The sequence below is a fragment of the Filicampus tigris genome, chromosome 1, assembly GCF_054856515.1.
Source record: "Filicampus tigris isolate MCC_2025a chromosome 1, RoL_Ftig_1.0, whole genome shotgun sequence".
In the NCBI taxonomy this organism is placed as follows: Eukaryota; Metazoa; Chordata; class Actinopteri; order Syngnathiformes; family Syngnathidae; genus Filicampus; species Filicampus tigris.
In genome coordinates, this window is record NC_141217.1 from 40,224,851 (window position 1) to 40,240,575 (window position 15,725).

The 15,725-nt window shown below is 43.5% G+C and overlaps 2 protein-coding genes across 4 annotated transcripts in view; one reads left to right on the top strand and one right to left on the bottom strand.

Annotated features, from left to right (window-relative positions):
- gpd2 (glycerol-3-phosphate dehydrogenase 2 (mitochondrial)) overlaps window positions 1–5,551 on the bottom strand; it is a 16,840-nt gene extending 11,289 nt beyond the window's left edge. The window contains exons 1-3 of one of the 3 annotated variants that reach the window (XM_086040936.1): window positions 5,440–5,551; window positions 3,765–3,888; window positions 2,616–2,722 (exon numbers count right to left, since the gene is read on the bottom strand). In XM_086040936.1, coding sequence (XP_085897062.1) covers window positions 2,616–2,717 — 102 coding nt within the window. In that variant the 5' untranslated portion in view covers window positions 2,718–2,722; window positions 3,765–3,888; window positions 5,440–5,551. Of the gene's footprint in view, window positions 1–655; window positions 1,820–2,615; window positions 2,723–3,764; window positions 3,889–5,439 lie in introns of those variants that run through there. The other 2 variants (XM_086040943.1, XM_086040952.1) reach the window with 2 other exon arrangements.
- A 2,640-nt stretch (window positions 5,552–8,191) lies between these two features.
- Window positions 8,192–14,107, top strand: LOC147154094 (nuclear receptor subfamily 4 group A member 2-like). The gene is made up of 7 exons (XM_086045559.1): window positions 8,192–8,328; window positions 8,711–9,528; window positions 11,159–11,288; window positions 11,369–11,526; window positions 11,606–11,805; window positions 12,297–12,475; window positions 13,413–14,107. Exons 2-7 carry the CDS (start codon window positions 8,716–8,718, stop codon window positions 13,658–13,660), a joined length of 1,728 nt encoding a protein of 575 aa, XP_085901685.1. The 5' UTR covers window positions 8,192–8,328; window positions 8,711–8,715; the 3' UTR covers window positions 13,661–14,107.
- The last annotated feature ends 1,618 nt before the right edge of the window (window positions 14,108–15,725 follow it).

Below are 15,725 nucleotides of genomic sequence, written 5' to 3' on the forward strand. Positions count from 1 at the left end.
GTAATCTGAAAGTTAAAACCATTGAACGCTTTTTTAGCATAGGACTGAGGGGTACGCATGAGGGGTTTGAAATGTTATCTTCCTCCGGGGGTGTCAATTTCACATTGACAACCACTGTCAGGATGTAAATATTGCTGCAAAGTGTCGAGTGTTCGCTTGTGATGTCTCATGGTTTTCAAGTGAAGTGCTGCTAAAAATCCAGATTTTATTCTTGGGGGGCGCGGGGGGATGTTTGCCAGGTGGCACACCCCGCTGCAACATGCTACTTTTCTTTGCAAAACCCACAACACAAATCATTGCAGTCAATCATGTCCTGCATTTGATTAGGGATTCAAAGACATAATCACAACAACAATCCCCCTCTGACATGACGACGTGCCGTTTCACCTCTAATGAAATATTTATTCTTTTTTTTTTTTTTGCTCCATCTTAATGATTGCATCAAGCTGCTTGAGAGCACATGCAGCATTTGACTTGCAAATGCCAGCAGGCTTTTGCAATTTGCTACTGAAATCATTGTCTCTGTGAAGATAGATGGAAAAATACCACCACAGAGCTAAATGCTGGGGATTAGAATTACTGGGATTAGAGGCATGCATGATTACAAACTATTGTGGAAATGATTAGATTTCATCAACATGGGCTTCTTGCTTACCAATCCATTCTTGGTTGGGTGGGCGGCAACAGGCAAGAGAAGACATTAATGCAACGGGACACAAACAAAGTTCACATTAGCACGCACAGTTAAATAAAGGCTGGTATGTAGCTTTGTGGGCGTTCAAATATAGGTCAATGGCAGGTCGAAGGTCAAGGGGAAACACAGCTGCTTGTCCCTCTCAAATGAAGATGACTCAAGTGTCAAGGATGGACACTCAAAGTAAAACTTGAAGCGTTGTCTATTCGGAAACACCCACAAGATGCCCCCGTGACAACTCGGTCCCGCTTCATGGAAGGGAAGGCATGTTTATTTATACAACATCAGACTGCTTTGACAGCATCTTAGAAATACATACACAAGATGACCTCATGAAGTAGACATGTATTTCATGGACAAAGGTGAAAATGATGAAATAAAGAATGGAATGCAGAGTGGAACCAGCGTAATTATTCCCCATTGAAATGAATGGCAATGCAAATATTCTGTTGCAGCCATAAAACAAAAGCTGTATTTACCTTATTTTGATCAATGTGAGGTTAAAATAAATACTACAGAATATAGAAATAAGCGAAGTGAGACCCATTCAATTATGAATAAAAACAGGACATTAATTAAGCAACATCTTTGACTTAAGCTGACAGAGGTAGTGTTTATGTTCTGGGCCAAAATGACCAAGGAATTGTGTGCTCTAGTAGTATCTGGTGAATGTCATCAACACTGTGTCGTCCAGCAGCAAGAGCAAGCGCAATGAAATGGAACAAAGTGGATTTAAAGGCAGACTTCCATCTCTTGCGCTGCGGTCAACACTCAATGGCCTTTGTTAGCTTGCCGTTGGCTCGGTATCTTAAAGCGGAAGTCAAGCCAAACATATTTTCTGCAAGAATAAGTTCTATGCAGGCCCACGAGTTGAAACAAGGCAATGTGAAATATGAGTTAAACAGCAAAATGCACCTGGTTTTTAGCCATCACAGGGGGCGGACATTTGGTCACTTCTGTCAACTGAAAATGACATCACAACTGCTCAGAGCTCAGATAACAACCAATCGCGGCTGACCTGTTTTCTGAATCTGAGCTATGGTTGGTCTGTGATGTCATTTTCAGTCCACAGAAGTGACACAATGGCAGCCCCCAGCGATGGCTAAAAACAGGTGCATTTTGTTGCTGAATTCATATTCCAAAAACATAAGATTAATCAGAATGCTGAGTTTCAACTAGTGGGCCTGCATAGAACATATTCTTAAAAAAATATGTTTGGGTTGGCTTCCGCTTTAAGGCTAGCTAGCATCAAGTTTCTTTTTTTGTTCAACTTGTCACCTTCCTTGTGCTAAATGTCTGTGGATTTTGAGAAAAGCTCTACGCAAATTTGATTTATGATCAATATGACAATGACTTCCTTTTATTTCTCCATGCACAGAGCTAAGCACATCCGTGCGTCCATGCCAAAACGGTTGGTAACACAAATATTGTGCCTAAATCAAGGTCGTTTTTCTTTGAAAATGTTTTTCATGAGCCAATTTGTCAGGTCATTCGTAACCTAGGTTCAATTGTATTGAATTCATCCTAACCGATGGAGGATCGGACGATTCTCAATTCTTCCCAATATGTTGAAAGTAAACTCAACGTTTTGGTGTTTCACACAAAGGTAATAAAAGACCTGCAAGGTGATTCATTGGTAAGTCGGTGACATTAGCCCCTCATGAACGCCGCGACCTGCAAGCAATGAGCCACACCTTAAATAACTCAACAAACAAGTTTTACATTTACTTGTAATTTCAGTAAGGAAACATGGAGTCCACAACACCACGGCCACATTTTTAAGTGAACGCAGCATCTGGCAAACACATGAAGTAGTGTATCCTAAAGGCATCACGACATTCCAAAACCCTGATAGGACATGCTGTGTGTGGGAAGACTGTTCACAGCACAAACTTAACAACAGTGTTTGTTTGCACATTACCTGCTTCTTCCTGTACTCCATGAGCTGTGACAGACCAAGAACGGTGGCCGCGGCCCCGCCGCCTATAAGAGCTGTCCGTTTGAGGGCCTTCCGGAACGCCATATTACCTGCGGAGAGAGCAACGTGCTATGAGGCGTCGACGGGACGGACGAATGCGTGGGGGAGGCGTGCCAAACTCACATGGAGCAAGGAGGATCCCAAGAGTTGGCAAGGATGACAAATGAGGGCGCTCGACTCTATGTTGAAACATTTCATTTTGTCACGAGATACAGTGGCTGAAGTAAGTATTTAACACGTCACCATTTTGATGACTAAATATGTTTCCAAGTGACATGAAATGTTCACCAGATGTTAGAAACAACTCAAGTAATCCATACATCTAAAGAAAGCAGAGCAAATATGCTCAGAAATTAAGTTGCGTGGAATGATATATATTTCCTATTTTGTTCACAGGCCTTTGTTTGCAATGACAGCTTCAAGACGCCTGTTGTATGAAGGAACGAGACACCTGCATTGCTCTGGTGTGATTTTGGCCCATTCCTCCAAAGAAAAGAGTCTTCGAATCTTGAAGGTTCCGTGAGTTTCTTTGATGGGCCTTGAGTTTCAGTGCTTTCCACAGATTTTCAATTGGATTCAAGTCAGGTGATTGGCTGGGCCATTTGAGCATCTTTATTTATTTTATTCTTTGAAACCAAGTGGTGGTATGTTTTGGATCGTGATCCTCCTTGAGTGTCCAACCTCGTTCCATTTTCATCATCCTCGTAGATGGCAGCAGATTTTTGTGTCGGTACATTTGCCCATTCAGCTTTCCTTCAATGATGTGAAGTTTACAGGTACCATTTGCTGAAAAGCAGCCCCACACACCATCATGTTCCCACCGCCAAATTTGACTGCTGGTCTGCTGTTTTTAGGGTGGGTGATGTGCAGTGGCATTTCTCCTCCAAACGTGCTGTGCATTATGGCATCCAAACAGCTCAATTATGCTCTGAACAGACTAGACTATATTTTCCCAGTATGTAACTGGTTGTCCAAACGGTGTTCCGCAAACTTAATTAAACGCGCATGACGAATGACCATGCTTTTTTTTTTTCAGCAATGAGGTCGTGCGTGATGAGCATGCAGGCCATGGTAGTGGAGTGCATTACTCACTTTGTGACAACAGTAGCTGCTAATTCCCGGTCTTTTTGAAGCTCTCCACGGGTGGTCCTTGGTTCTTGGACTACTCGTCTGATGATTCGTTGCACTCCTCTGTCAGAAGTCTCGCGAGGAGCACCTGATCGAGGCAAATTTATGGTGGCATGAGTGGCTTTCCACTTAGCTATTATGGCCCCAACCGTGCTCACAGTGACTATATCATTTTATTTTCATATTTCGGGGTCCAAATAATGTTACAATTTACAACTACAATCAAACAAGCGAAAAAACACAAATAAAATACTTTGTTCAGATATTGTGCCGTGTTAGTGTCGCTGTGCTGTGAGCACGTCGGCTTCCTGCCGACATGTCGTCATGGGCTGTAAAAGTCAAACGTCTCTGAAGAAGGCGAATGCTGATCACCGAAATTGCACAAGGTCTGAAGAAAGAAGTTAAAAACTTTGACATACCAAGAAGACATGATGCACGTTTTTGAGACATATAACATGCTTTAAAAAATGGGGTTATCTGTATTGTGGTGAAGTTTGTGTTTTGCAAAGTTGTGTTGTTTCCAAGAATTTCCTGAATGCATCACGCGACTCGCTGGACGGCGGGTGCGAGTGAGGAATGAGCGGAGAGCGAGGACGAAGAGATCTGTGTGTACTTACGACGACAGAACTGTTGTTGCACCGTAGTTGGAATAAACAAAAGGCAGCCGTGTTGGAATAATATAAAGGGAGATAACTAAGGTACGTGTGACGCCGTGTCTTTGGAAGACGTTACAATACACTTCGATCGGACACTTCAAATCTATTTTCACAAGCCACGCAGAGCCGCAAGATAAGGATGAAAGAGTCGCACGCAGCTGCGCAGCGGCGGGTTGCCGACCCCTTGAATATAAGATGTGTCGGGACAGGAGGATTGTGCTCAGTGAGGGAAATATTCAGGCCCACCCTGATTTTTCCAGGCCCACCCGTGAGCCACGTTCTGGCTCCGTCACTGCCTTGAAGACACCTTATCTAAACCCAAGCAGCATATCCGCTTTCACACCTTTGATACAGTAGGCGGCTCATTATATGATACACTGGACTGACAAATAGTGGTAATTAGGCCCGAGGGAGCACGAAGAGGCTGGATGAGCCGGCTTGTCCACACTTCTCTTCAGTCGCTGAGTTGATTGGATGGCGCCAATGCCGGGACAGACCCACCCCACTCCCAGCCCCACTTCTTACATCAGCCAACACTCATTATGAGTCAGCGTCGAAAGCGGGTGTTCCTGCATGGCCCTAATGTCAAACATGTGATTGTGTCGAGAACTCTCTTACTGAGGTGTCGTCTTGAGCTGACATCTTGCTGTGGATTAAGATGCCGAACAGTTTGATCTTTGTGGGAGACAAACACTTGACGATTAAGTGATGTTCAAACGAAATGTGGGTGAAAACACGCGTCACAGCTACTGACAAGAACAGAACCGTTACTAGAAACCCTTTCTGATTTTTCTTGCTGTTATTACTGTTGTTGCTTTTAGTTTAAAGGCTACCAACAAATGTAACAACAACACACGGAAGGTTATTACAGAACTGGGGTACGAGCCGCAAACTATGCGTTGCCTTTTGACATACGGACAACAAACAGAATGAAAAATGATTTCATTTGTAAAAGACGACAAGGTGAGGCGGTTTCCACTTACAGAATGCCTTGTTTTGTGGTTGATACACAGTCGCTCAGGGCGATGCAGGGCGGAGACCGACGCATCGGTTGTTGTCCGACCTAGCCTGTCTGCTCTGGTCGCGGAGTTTGACAGGCAGCTACAACCAGGAAGTGGAGCAACGCTCGAGTGACGTCCGGCTGCACCAATCAGACTACGCGCGTGCCGTGTTCTTGTCCAATCATATTTCGAGATAGATGATCATGCCTGCACGTGACGTCAATGGAGCGCCCCCTTGCACAAGTCTCTCAGCGTCCTTCCTCGGGATAATAATAAAGACACAAGTGCCACCAGCTGTCGTCTTTCGGCACATGAAGCTGTCACACAAAAGGACCATGCTATATATACTGTACGATGGCAGCATTTCAGTCAGTTTTATCTTTGAAAGAAGTAGTTCTCATACTTGTTACCCCAAGTACCACCATGCCAACATTAAAATGAAAGAGCATAGGAGGCCCAAGTGTTCATCACACACCAGACACGGGTGTTATTCTCATTATTTAATATTATTTCAAGACAGTCACATTATGCAAAATTTTGACACTGTACTTACATATAGTAAAATTAAAAGATGCACTTATATAATGTTCAATTGACACACGTTGCACAAAAATATCCAAAAACAAGCGTACTTAATAAATGTACCACACTGTATTAAAAAGAAGTTTATGTGCCAAGAGCATCATGCACAGTTTGAATATGTGGTTCAATAATTCTTTTGCACACCTTTAGTGGGAGTGAGCCTTCGCTTTGCAAATCACTACTTGAAGGGTTACATAATGCATTAATTTCATAATTTTAAAGAGTTCACAGAACAATTTGCATTTCCAGCTCAGCTTACCTTGCTGTTGGGCCAGGAAGGAACCATAAACAGTATTTATTTATTTTTACCACGAGGGTCAGCGGTAGAGGGTTGCGGCAAGATGTGTGCTTACTAGCTCAAAGCGAGAAGAAAAAAGTGAGCACAGTAAAGGCCTCTATTGTATTTTCACACATTTGTGTGGCACTTCATCACCAAGCCACTGAATTATCCATATGCATCCATTTTTAGGATGTGTCCCATGAGAGTCTCGGGTATGCTAGAGCCTATTTTAGCCGGATACACACTCGTCGCCAGTCAATCGCAAAGCCACCACGTGTCAATTACTGGAGCAGATCTGTGCATGTGGTGCATGCCGGCAACCACATTGCCAAACACAAATACTCCACCTGCCCAGACATCCTCTGTGTTGCTGAGCATTTGAGTAGGAGCCGCTTATCAGAAGCTAACTGTGATAATGATAACGCTATGCTTATGTTTCGGCTTTGTCATGCTTCGCGTTTCCGTGCACGGGTGCGAAAAAAGTGATGAGCGCCCAAATCATCGGTGTGGCTCCTGCTTCCATGTTGTCCGGCCATCACTTGGAGATGGCACATCTCCATCCAGTCCACCTGCCAAGGCATGAGCAAATCTTGGTGTGGGGCCGGTATTACAATATGTCAATTTGACACCCAGCTACCTCCTACCAAATTTAGAACAGCTCTCCTTAGGTAAAGGTAAGGTACACGTTTGATATTTCATCATATTTGTAAGCCACTGAAATAAAGGGAAATAAAGAAATAGCCTACTTAAATAATAATTCGATCATTGATTGCGATAAAACAAATTTAAACAAAAATGTATACCCAAATGTTTAAAAACAAGTTTTAAAGATTACATGCAAACCTACCTTAAATACAACTGAACTCTTGGCAGTGACTCTTTTGAAAATGGCTGATTTTGAGTCTTCAATAAACCTGCATGTGTTTGGAAGGTAAATTACAAACACACAAAATTCATGAAAAAAATGCAGAAAAACATTCCACACTCATTCATTGTACGTTTTCCACAGAAAATGGTGGGAATTGGCGAGTAAACACCTGAAAAACTGGAAAAAAATGCAAAATATGTAAAAACATTGGGGAAAAAGGCAGGTAGAAACCTGCGAATATACAAGGGTCGACTAGTTTTACGGTGGAATATCACCAATCACCTCTAGATGGAAGACATGCCTTGCCGTGCTCAAAGTTGGGTCTTATTCTGAACGAGACTACAACGTGAGTAGGCCTAATCATTTTTGTAGGTTTGGAATGACATGCAGGACAACATATCGCAACTCATTAATTAACATTTTGTTGTACAAAATGAGTTTGTGCAGTTAATATTGGTTTAATGCAAGAGAGTCCTTTGCACTCTGCATTTTGTTTGCTTCAAACCCATTGTTGTTTTGTTGTTGTTGTTGTTGGATGGGAATAGATCTTGTATGTTTTGAAACATGCAAAATGAAATATATGAAGAGCACATATTTTTGCACCAACGCATACATGCTATTTTGTCCATATTCAAAATAGCATGTTTGCCATACATCTAAAGGGAGTGTGTGGTCCTATATTGACCCCCATGGCACTGATTAAACGTTGTGGCCCACTCCAACATTTAAGTTGCCCATCCCTGATCGAACTGGAACATGAATCTCAAGTATGTTTCAATAACTGGCTAGGTCAGTAACTGCAGGGCACGCACAGAGAGGAGGGAGCGCGTTAGGGGAGAGAGACAGGGAGAGAGAGAGAGAGAGAGAGAGAGAGAGAGAGAGAGAGAGAGAGAGAGAGAGAGAGAGAAAGAGAGAGAGAGAGAGAGAGAGAGGTGCCGAGATACTGCGTAATGGTTGTGGCACACCAGTGGGCAGCACGTAAACAAAGCACATTGTCGGTGTCCCTGCATGGAATCAAGTCTTGAAGCAAGCTTGGGAGACGTGTTGCAGTGTCGCCATCGCGTCGCCTGCATTTGCGCCCATCAAGTGGACTTCATGATCGCTGCACAGCAAAAGACGTGCAGGCGCTTTGGATGATAAGGTACATAACCAGAAGAATGACAAGCGTTGCCCTATACGTTTGTGTCTGCTATAGAGTAACCATAAGCATTGAATTTGTATTAGCTGCAAGTTGTTTTTGTGGATTTATTCATTTCTATAGCACCTTGTGCGTTTCCATACCCGCTCACAATTACAGCGTAGAATAAAATAATCTTTCTTTCTTTCTTTCTTTCTTTCTTTCTTTCTTTCTTTCTTTCTGTCTTTCTTTCTGTCTTTCTTTCTTTCTTTCTTTCTTTCTTTCTTTCTTTCTTTCTTTCTTTCTTTCTGTCTTTCTTTCTTTCTTTCTTTCTTTCTTTCTTTCTTTCTTTCTTTCTTTCTTTCTTTCTTTCTTTCTTGTTCTTTTTTGTATAATGTGATTGCAGTGAACATGCCGTGCGTCCAGACGCAGTGCAGCTCGTCTCCTGCAGGAGTCAGCCCGGCGTCTCAGAGCGCAGTCGGAGAGCGGAGCTGTGACTTCCTCACTCCGGAATTCGTCAAGTTCAGCATGGACCTCGCTAACAGCGAAATATCAGCTTCGCCGCCGGGCGCAGAAGCCTACGGTTGTGGCTATGACGCGAAGCCCCCGTGTCTGTTCCAAATGCCGCTTCACGGGGAGCTGTCATGCGTCAAGACGGAGGACGCGCGCAATTGCCCGGCGCGATTTCAGCCCTGCAGTCAGCACCTGCAGGCGGCTGACCTGCTGTCCTCCGCCAGTTCCGTTTACTATTACCAGTCTCCATCGTCGCGCGCACCCATCGTGGCCAACTTCCAAACTCCGCCGATGTGGGAGGACTCCGGTTCTCTGATTCGTCAAGACTATTTGGTGGCGGCGCAGAGGAAAAACGCCTTATCCAGATTCTCACTCTTTTCCATCAAACAGACACAAGAAGGCAACCAGAGCTTTCCCACTGGCAGTCCGATGAAATTTGACCGACCGTTCCACGTGTCCACCAACGTGGACCAAGCACCGGACTCTTCCGGTCCTCCTTGCTGCGCTGGACTGGGAAAGCAGCCGTGTGCGGGGTTTCACCCTTTGCGGCTGGCCCACAGTCAGCACTTGAGGAACAACGTCAGTCCCCTCGCGTACACCAGCGGCCGAGGACGACCGAGCGCGGAGGGATTGTGCGCCGTGTGCGGGGACAACGCAGCCTGCCAGCACTACGGAGTGCGAACTTGCGAGGGATGCAAAGGATTCTTCAAGGTGGGGGATGCATGATACATTAGAATTACTGTCCAAGAATCATTTGGTTCACATTTGGTGCTATGAGCTACGGGATATGCGCACAAGCCTCAGAAACTATGAAGAACCTTTCATTTTCATTTAGAGTGAAGGTATAAGCATCATATGGAAAAATGAAGGGGCGACATTTATCTGTAGCAGGGGAGGTGTCCAACGGCCCACATCAGAAAGTCATGACAAAGAGTTAATATGTTGAAAGATATCACGCTATTTTTTTCAAATACAATCATGGATATCACATTTGAATGGTACCAGATTTTGTATTTTTAATTAATGTTATGAAAATGTAAAAAAAAAAAAAATGAGTTCAAGGAAAATTCATCACCGTTTTTTATTTAAAACTGTAAACAAACAAAAAAGTAGAATATCGAAAGATTTCATCCATATTTTTATTTTAGAAACATAAATACATTTTGTTTAATTAAAAGTGAAAATGGAAAAGTTGAATCTTCCAAGATAAAAGGCAGGTTTTTAATTCAAAAATAAAAATACATTTATGTTACAATATACAGTATAACACTCATATTAATAACTAATCTTTCTTTCTTTCTTTTTTTCTTTCTTTCTTTCTTTTGCTCTTTCTTCCTTTCTTGTCTTTCTTTCTTTCTCTCTTTCTTTCTGTCTTTCTTTCTTTCATTCTTTCTTTCTTTCTTTCTTTTTCTACTTTCAAAACATTTAATTGATCATCATAAGGTTGATTCACAGCGTATTGTCTGCACGCTAAACCGGCATGTGGAAAAAGTGGTTGTTTGGGTGGTTGGTCCCATCATGTCATGGAGAGCACGTATATGCCTCCAATTTCTGTGTTTGAATCTGCGCTCCGGCCCTTCCATGTAAATGTTTCTTTCGTTGTCCCCGGTTACTCTGTCTTCCTCCCACGCACCAAAAACACACCAACTAGGTTAACGGCAGACTTTAAATTATCCGTAGATTTGAATGTCAGTGCTAATGTCTGTTTGCCTGCGTGTGCCCATGCCTTGATTGACTGTCACAGCCCAGGGCGTAGCTCACCTGCAGTCAAAGTCAGCGGGCGCAGACTCCAGCTCACCTGTGACCCTGAACAAGATAAGTGACAGAAAATAGATGGACAGATTTTGCCTCACATGCCTGCTTTTGACCTCTTGCCCTGAACCTTCCTGGGGCCAAATGTCCTGTTTGAAACTTGCCATTGACGTGCTGCGAATAAGAAAGCCTCCTCTCCCCTCTTTGATCAAGATTCCCAGGACAATTGGCTCAATTATGAGCGCCCCTGACCCTGTATTTACCCAGACTGACCAGTCCGCTCACCGTATGCCACGCAGCGCCTCGCAAATCCCACAGGATCAAGAAGGCTAGGGCTCATTTTCAAAGAGGCTTTTAGCTTTCCTTTTTATGGAATTTCTTTGTCACTCACAAACGAGAACCTCAAAACCCAATGGGACATCGATGATTATAATTCTCGTTTCAATGCTGATGGTCTCCTCACCAAACCACAAAAACAAGAATACCCACGACATAGTTTGTTTCAAAACATCGACCGTAGACCCCGTGGTTCCACATCATGTCATAGAGAACATTTGTGCGCTGACAAAATGTTGTAATCTTCCTCCAGCGCACAGTGCAGAAAAATGCCAAGTATGTGTGTTTGGCGGCCAAGAGTTGCCCCGTCGACAAACGGCGGAGGAACCGCTGCCAATACTGTCGCTTCCAGAAATGCCTTGCGGCCGGAATGGTCAAAGAAGGTAAGCTTTGAATGTCGCCAGCAAGATTCTTGTCAGGTTGCATTGTTTGACTTTTGGCTGTTTCCCGTCCTGCTCCGCAGTGGTGCGGACAGACAGTCTAAAAGGCCGCAGGGGTCGCCTTCCCTCCAAAGCTAAGGTTCATCCCGACCCGTCCTCGCCGGTCAACACGCTGCTGAGCTCCCTCGTCCGAGCGCATGTGGAGACCAACCCTTCGCCCTCGCGGCTTGATTACGGCAAAGTAAGAAACCGTCTTCGCCTCAGAGGGAGATTTCCTTGCGCCGAACATTCACGTCGTCGCTTGTTGTGGCTTTGTGGAGTTCAAAGAAAGTCCGGAAAGCCCTCCAGGGGATGACGCTCAGCACGTGCGGCAGTTTTACGACCTCCTGACCGGATCCATGGAGGTGATTCGGACGTGGGCGCAGAAGATACCGGGATTTGCCTCCCTGACCAAACATGACCAAGAGCTCCTGTTCTACTCGTCATTCTTGGAGCTCTTTGTGCTACGTCTGTCCTACAGGTAAACACGGCGCAGGTGTCGGGTGAGCGCGATTCTCACGGGCCCCGACGAGGTTCCGGGACATTTTCCAGCAACGGCGCTCGTTCGACTCTCAGCGATGACGTGACAGAAAGAAATATGCGCCGCTGTGGTTCACATTGCTTTTGTTCATAGAACCAGATTGATGCAAAAGGTTTTGGATAGGCGACAACTTCCCTACGTGACCCTGGACGTGCTCGGTCTAAGTAGACATGAAAACATTGTTACCATGAAAAAAAAAAAAAAAACGGTGTGTTGAATTTATTCACTTTCATTTCGTCAAGTGGTCGCACAAAATAAAATCATCTGTATCCAGAAAGATTTTTAATGCAGATATATTGTCTGCTTTAAAAATCCAGTGGATTCAGATGGTTTTATTCCGTGCAACCACTTGACGAAATGAAATGGAGCAAATGATGCACAGCATTTTTTTATTTACAAATAGCTGATGTGCACTGTTTGTTTTGTCTCAGATCGAACCCCGATGAAGGCAAGTTGATATTCTGCGACGGCTCCGTGTGGCACCGCCTCCAATGTCTGCGGGGCTTTGGCGAGTGGATTGACAGCATTGTGGAGTTCTCCACCAATCTACACAGAATGAATCTGGACATCTCCACCTTCTCCTGCATATGTGCCCTCGCTCTGGTCACCGGTGAGGCGCCCCGCATTCAAGTGCCGCAACCTCTTTTTTTGACATTTCTGCCTTTGACGTGAATACAGTGAACCTCTGCCTATTCTCAAATGCATCTATTCTTTCTGTAACGTCCGAAGTTGCTGCCAAAGCACCAGATCACGGGAAAGTAGCAATTGGTGTCAAGGAAGTGTGTTGAAGTGCTACAGTAAATCACGACTGTTCTAAGATCTTTGTATGTTGGGGAGGAGCTAAGTTTAGCACAGGTTTTTAGGGGAAGCCACGAAGAGTCTTCACCACATCCGAGTGGCTCTTTAAAATGGGGTCGAAGAATTCGAAAGCCCTAACATGGTGACAAAAAACACCCACACTTCTTATTTTCTTATTACACCTTGTAGGTACACTGAAAAAACGGTGTGTTGACTTTACTCAATGTTATTTCAGCAAGTGGTTGCACAAAATAAAACCATCTGGATCCAGATATATTTTGTAAGTAGACTATAGATCTATGTTAAAAAAAAATGGAGAAAAAAATGGACAAATACTTTTTTCAGTTTAGCTTAACCAACCCTCCAAGAAGGTCTAAGTACAGTATCTGTTAAAGGGAAAGTCAACCCAAATATTTTTCTTTTCAAGAAAATGTTCTATGCAGGCCCACTAATTGAAACAAGGCATTCGGATGAATATTGTGTTTGTGGAATATGAGTTAAACAGGTATTTTATTATATAAATAAGTTCCTGGGATTGAATGGCTGGACTGTGAAAAGACATATAAATATGTCTTTGGGATGAAGGAGTTAATCAGAATTCCTTATTTCAACTCTTCCCCGCCAAAAAAAAACACAAATACTCCACCTGTTTTGGCCTTCTCTTTAAATGCGGGAGGATTAGCTATGCTGGGCTTTATGCATAACCAAAACTCTGCTAACCGTCAATTGTAATGTGTGTTCTTGGATAGAGCGACACGGACTGAAGGAAGCGAGGAAGGTGGAGGAGCTGCAGAGTCGCGTTGTCAAATGTTTAAAGGATGGCAGCATGTACGCAGACAGAGACTCCAACCATTTGTACAGACTGGTGGGAAAGCTTCCTGAACTTCGCACTTTGTGCATTCAAGGCCTGCAGAGGATTTTTTATTTAAAGTTGGAGGATCTGGTGCCGCCACCCGCAATAGTAGATAAATTATTCCTCGACACGTTGCCCTTTTGAAGACAGCAGATGATGCGTTCAAGGACATCGTCACAAGTTTATCCCGTGTAGATTAAGGATTTATTTGAGATTTGAGCACAGAAAAAAAATCATTTTGAATCTTGTTTACCTCTCAATGTTAAATGTGAATTTTGATTTGATTGTGATTTTTTTTTTTTTTTTTTTTGCAACTTCTTTGCAAATTCAACTTTGACGTCTAAACATACATGTGAATATCCTGTGAAGTGTCCTCAGGAGGATTTGTTTATATTTGAAATCGTCTTGTCTTGTTTTATTGAATAAATAACCCTTTGAGAGTTGCTGAGCTCATTAGGCACATTAGAAGCTCCAAAATAGGGTCAACTCTACATGCAAGGGGTCACCTGTCCGGACATAAAATTGGAGAAAATGAGTGGATGGACACTGCTGACGGCATTCTACTGATTCAAATATAAAGCGTTGCTTCAATTGTTGCAATGTCTGATATTGTACTAGTCTCCTACTAATATATGATGGGGTTATGTTGTCTTTATTGGTGGGAATAATTGATTGAACTGATTGAAGAGCCTCAGTCGCCGCCGTACTCACCACTTCCCGACCTTCTGGATGTCAAAAATAAGTTTTTTCTTTTCCTCAAGCATACTCAAGACCGCAGACTTCGGGCCGAGCTGCTTGAGGCCACACGCAAACATCAAATAATATTTCATCAGTTTGTCAGTTCTGGCTTTCATCTCTGCACCCATCCGGCATCAATACAGCTTAAAGCCTTATCAACAGCAGCACAGAGCCCCCTGAGCACCAGACCACCGCCGATAGGTCAAAAGGCTCGGCCCCCTGCTGACTTTCGACATGTCGTCCATCGCAGATTAGAACCAATTACCCATCAGGTGCACGGATGCTTGAGCGGGTTGCACCTGCGTGTTTGTTGACGAGCAAACATAGATGTGGTTTGGTGCGCCCTGGAGGATACTGTAGGTCCATCCCAGTGAATTTTGGAAGATAGACATTCTAATTATGGTCATCTTTCTTATGTAGAGCTTTGAAAAACACATTGACAGAAATGCTTTGACAAAACAAAAGCGCACTTGAAACAAAATGAGACACAATCCTGAATGTAATTACACAGGAACAAAAGATACCAACCAACACAAGCGGTACCATATCAAATCCATGCTTCTCTTAGTTGCTCATGTGGGGTGGTAAAATAGAAGCAAACAAACAAATACATAAATAAACAACCTAGAAGTAAGTCTGTAAAAGTGAGTTTAAAGAAGTGATTTAAAAGATGTTGCAGACGTTTTTTTCTTCTTAGTCGTGTTCCAAAGCGAATGCGCCATGATGACGACTGCACAATTACCTTTAGCCTTGACGTTGGAACAACCGGCAAGCCGTCACCCGAGGAACCGAGGCCGCGCGCTGGATTATACGGGGATAAAAGCCATGCTTGAAAAGGAATCAGTAAAATCTTCAAATCAATTGTAAAACTAACTGAAAGCCAAGTGAGGCGAAAATTGGGGTGATGTGACGAAGAAGCTGCTCATGGAATCTGGAAAGAAAGAGATGTTTCATACTGCAGAGGAGTGAGTAACAGTGGGAGAAAACCAATAAATTGAGGTTTGCTTTGGTCATTTCGACGCACGCATCTACACATGCAGCAGCAGCAGCAGCAGCAGGTGGATTGGTCTGCTTGGCTCTATAATACATGCCAAGGGGGCGGTTATGATTTCGGAAACATGCAATGAGACTTTGTCACAAAAGCTTCAAACAATTTCCACAACGCTTTGTGGAATTGAGGACGATGGGATGTCGACTTTCTGTTTTAAGGGAGAAATATTGTGGACAATTGACTTGGTGACTACCTTCTGGCTCCACGAGTGAAAGTATTGTTGCCTTCACTTTAATGTCCTTATAGGCCAGGGGTGTCAAACTCATTTTTTGTCGGGGGCCATATCGTAGTTATGGTGTCATTATGACTGTGAATCCATTTAAATGTATGATCGCCTTATAAGATCACATATACATAGAAATTAAAAGCCGGTAAGTAATTGTTTGTTCCATTATTTTTCCATTTCTTTTTAAAGTGGAG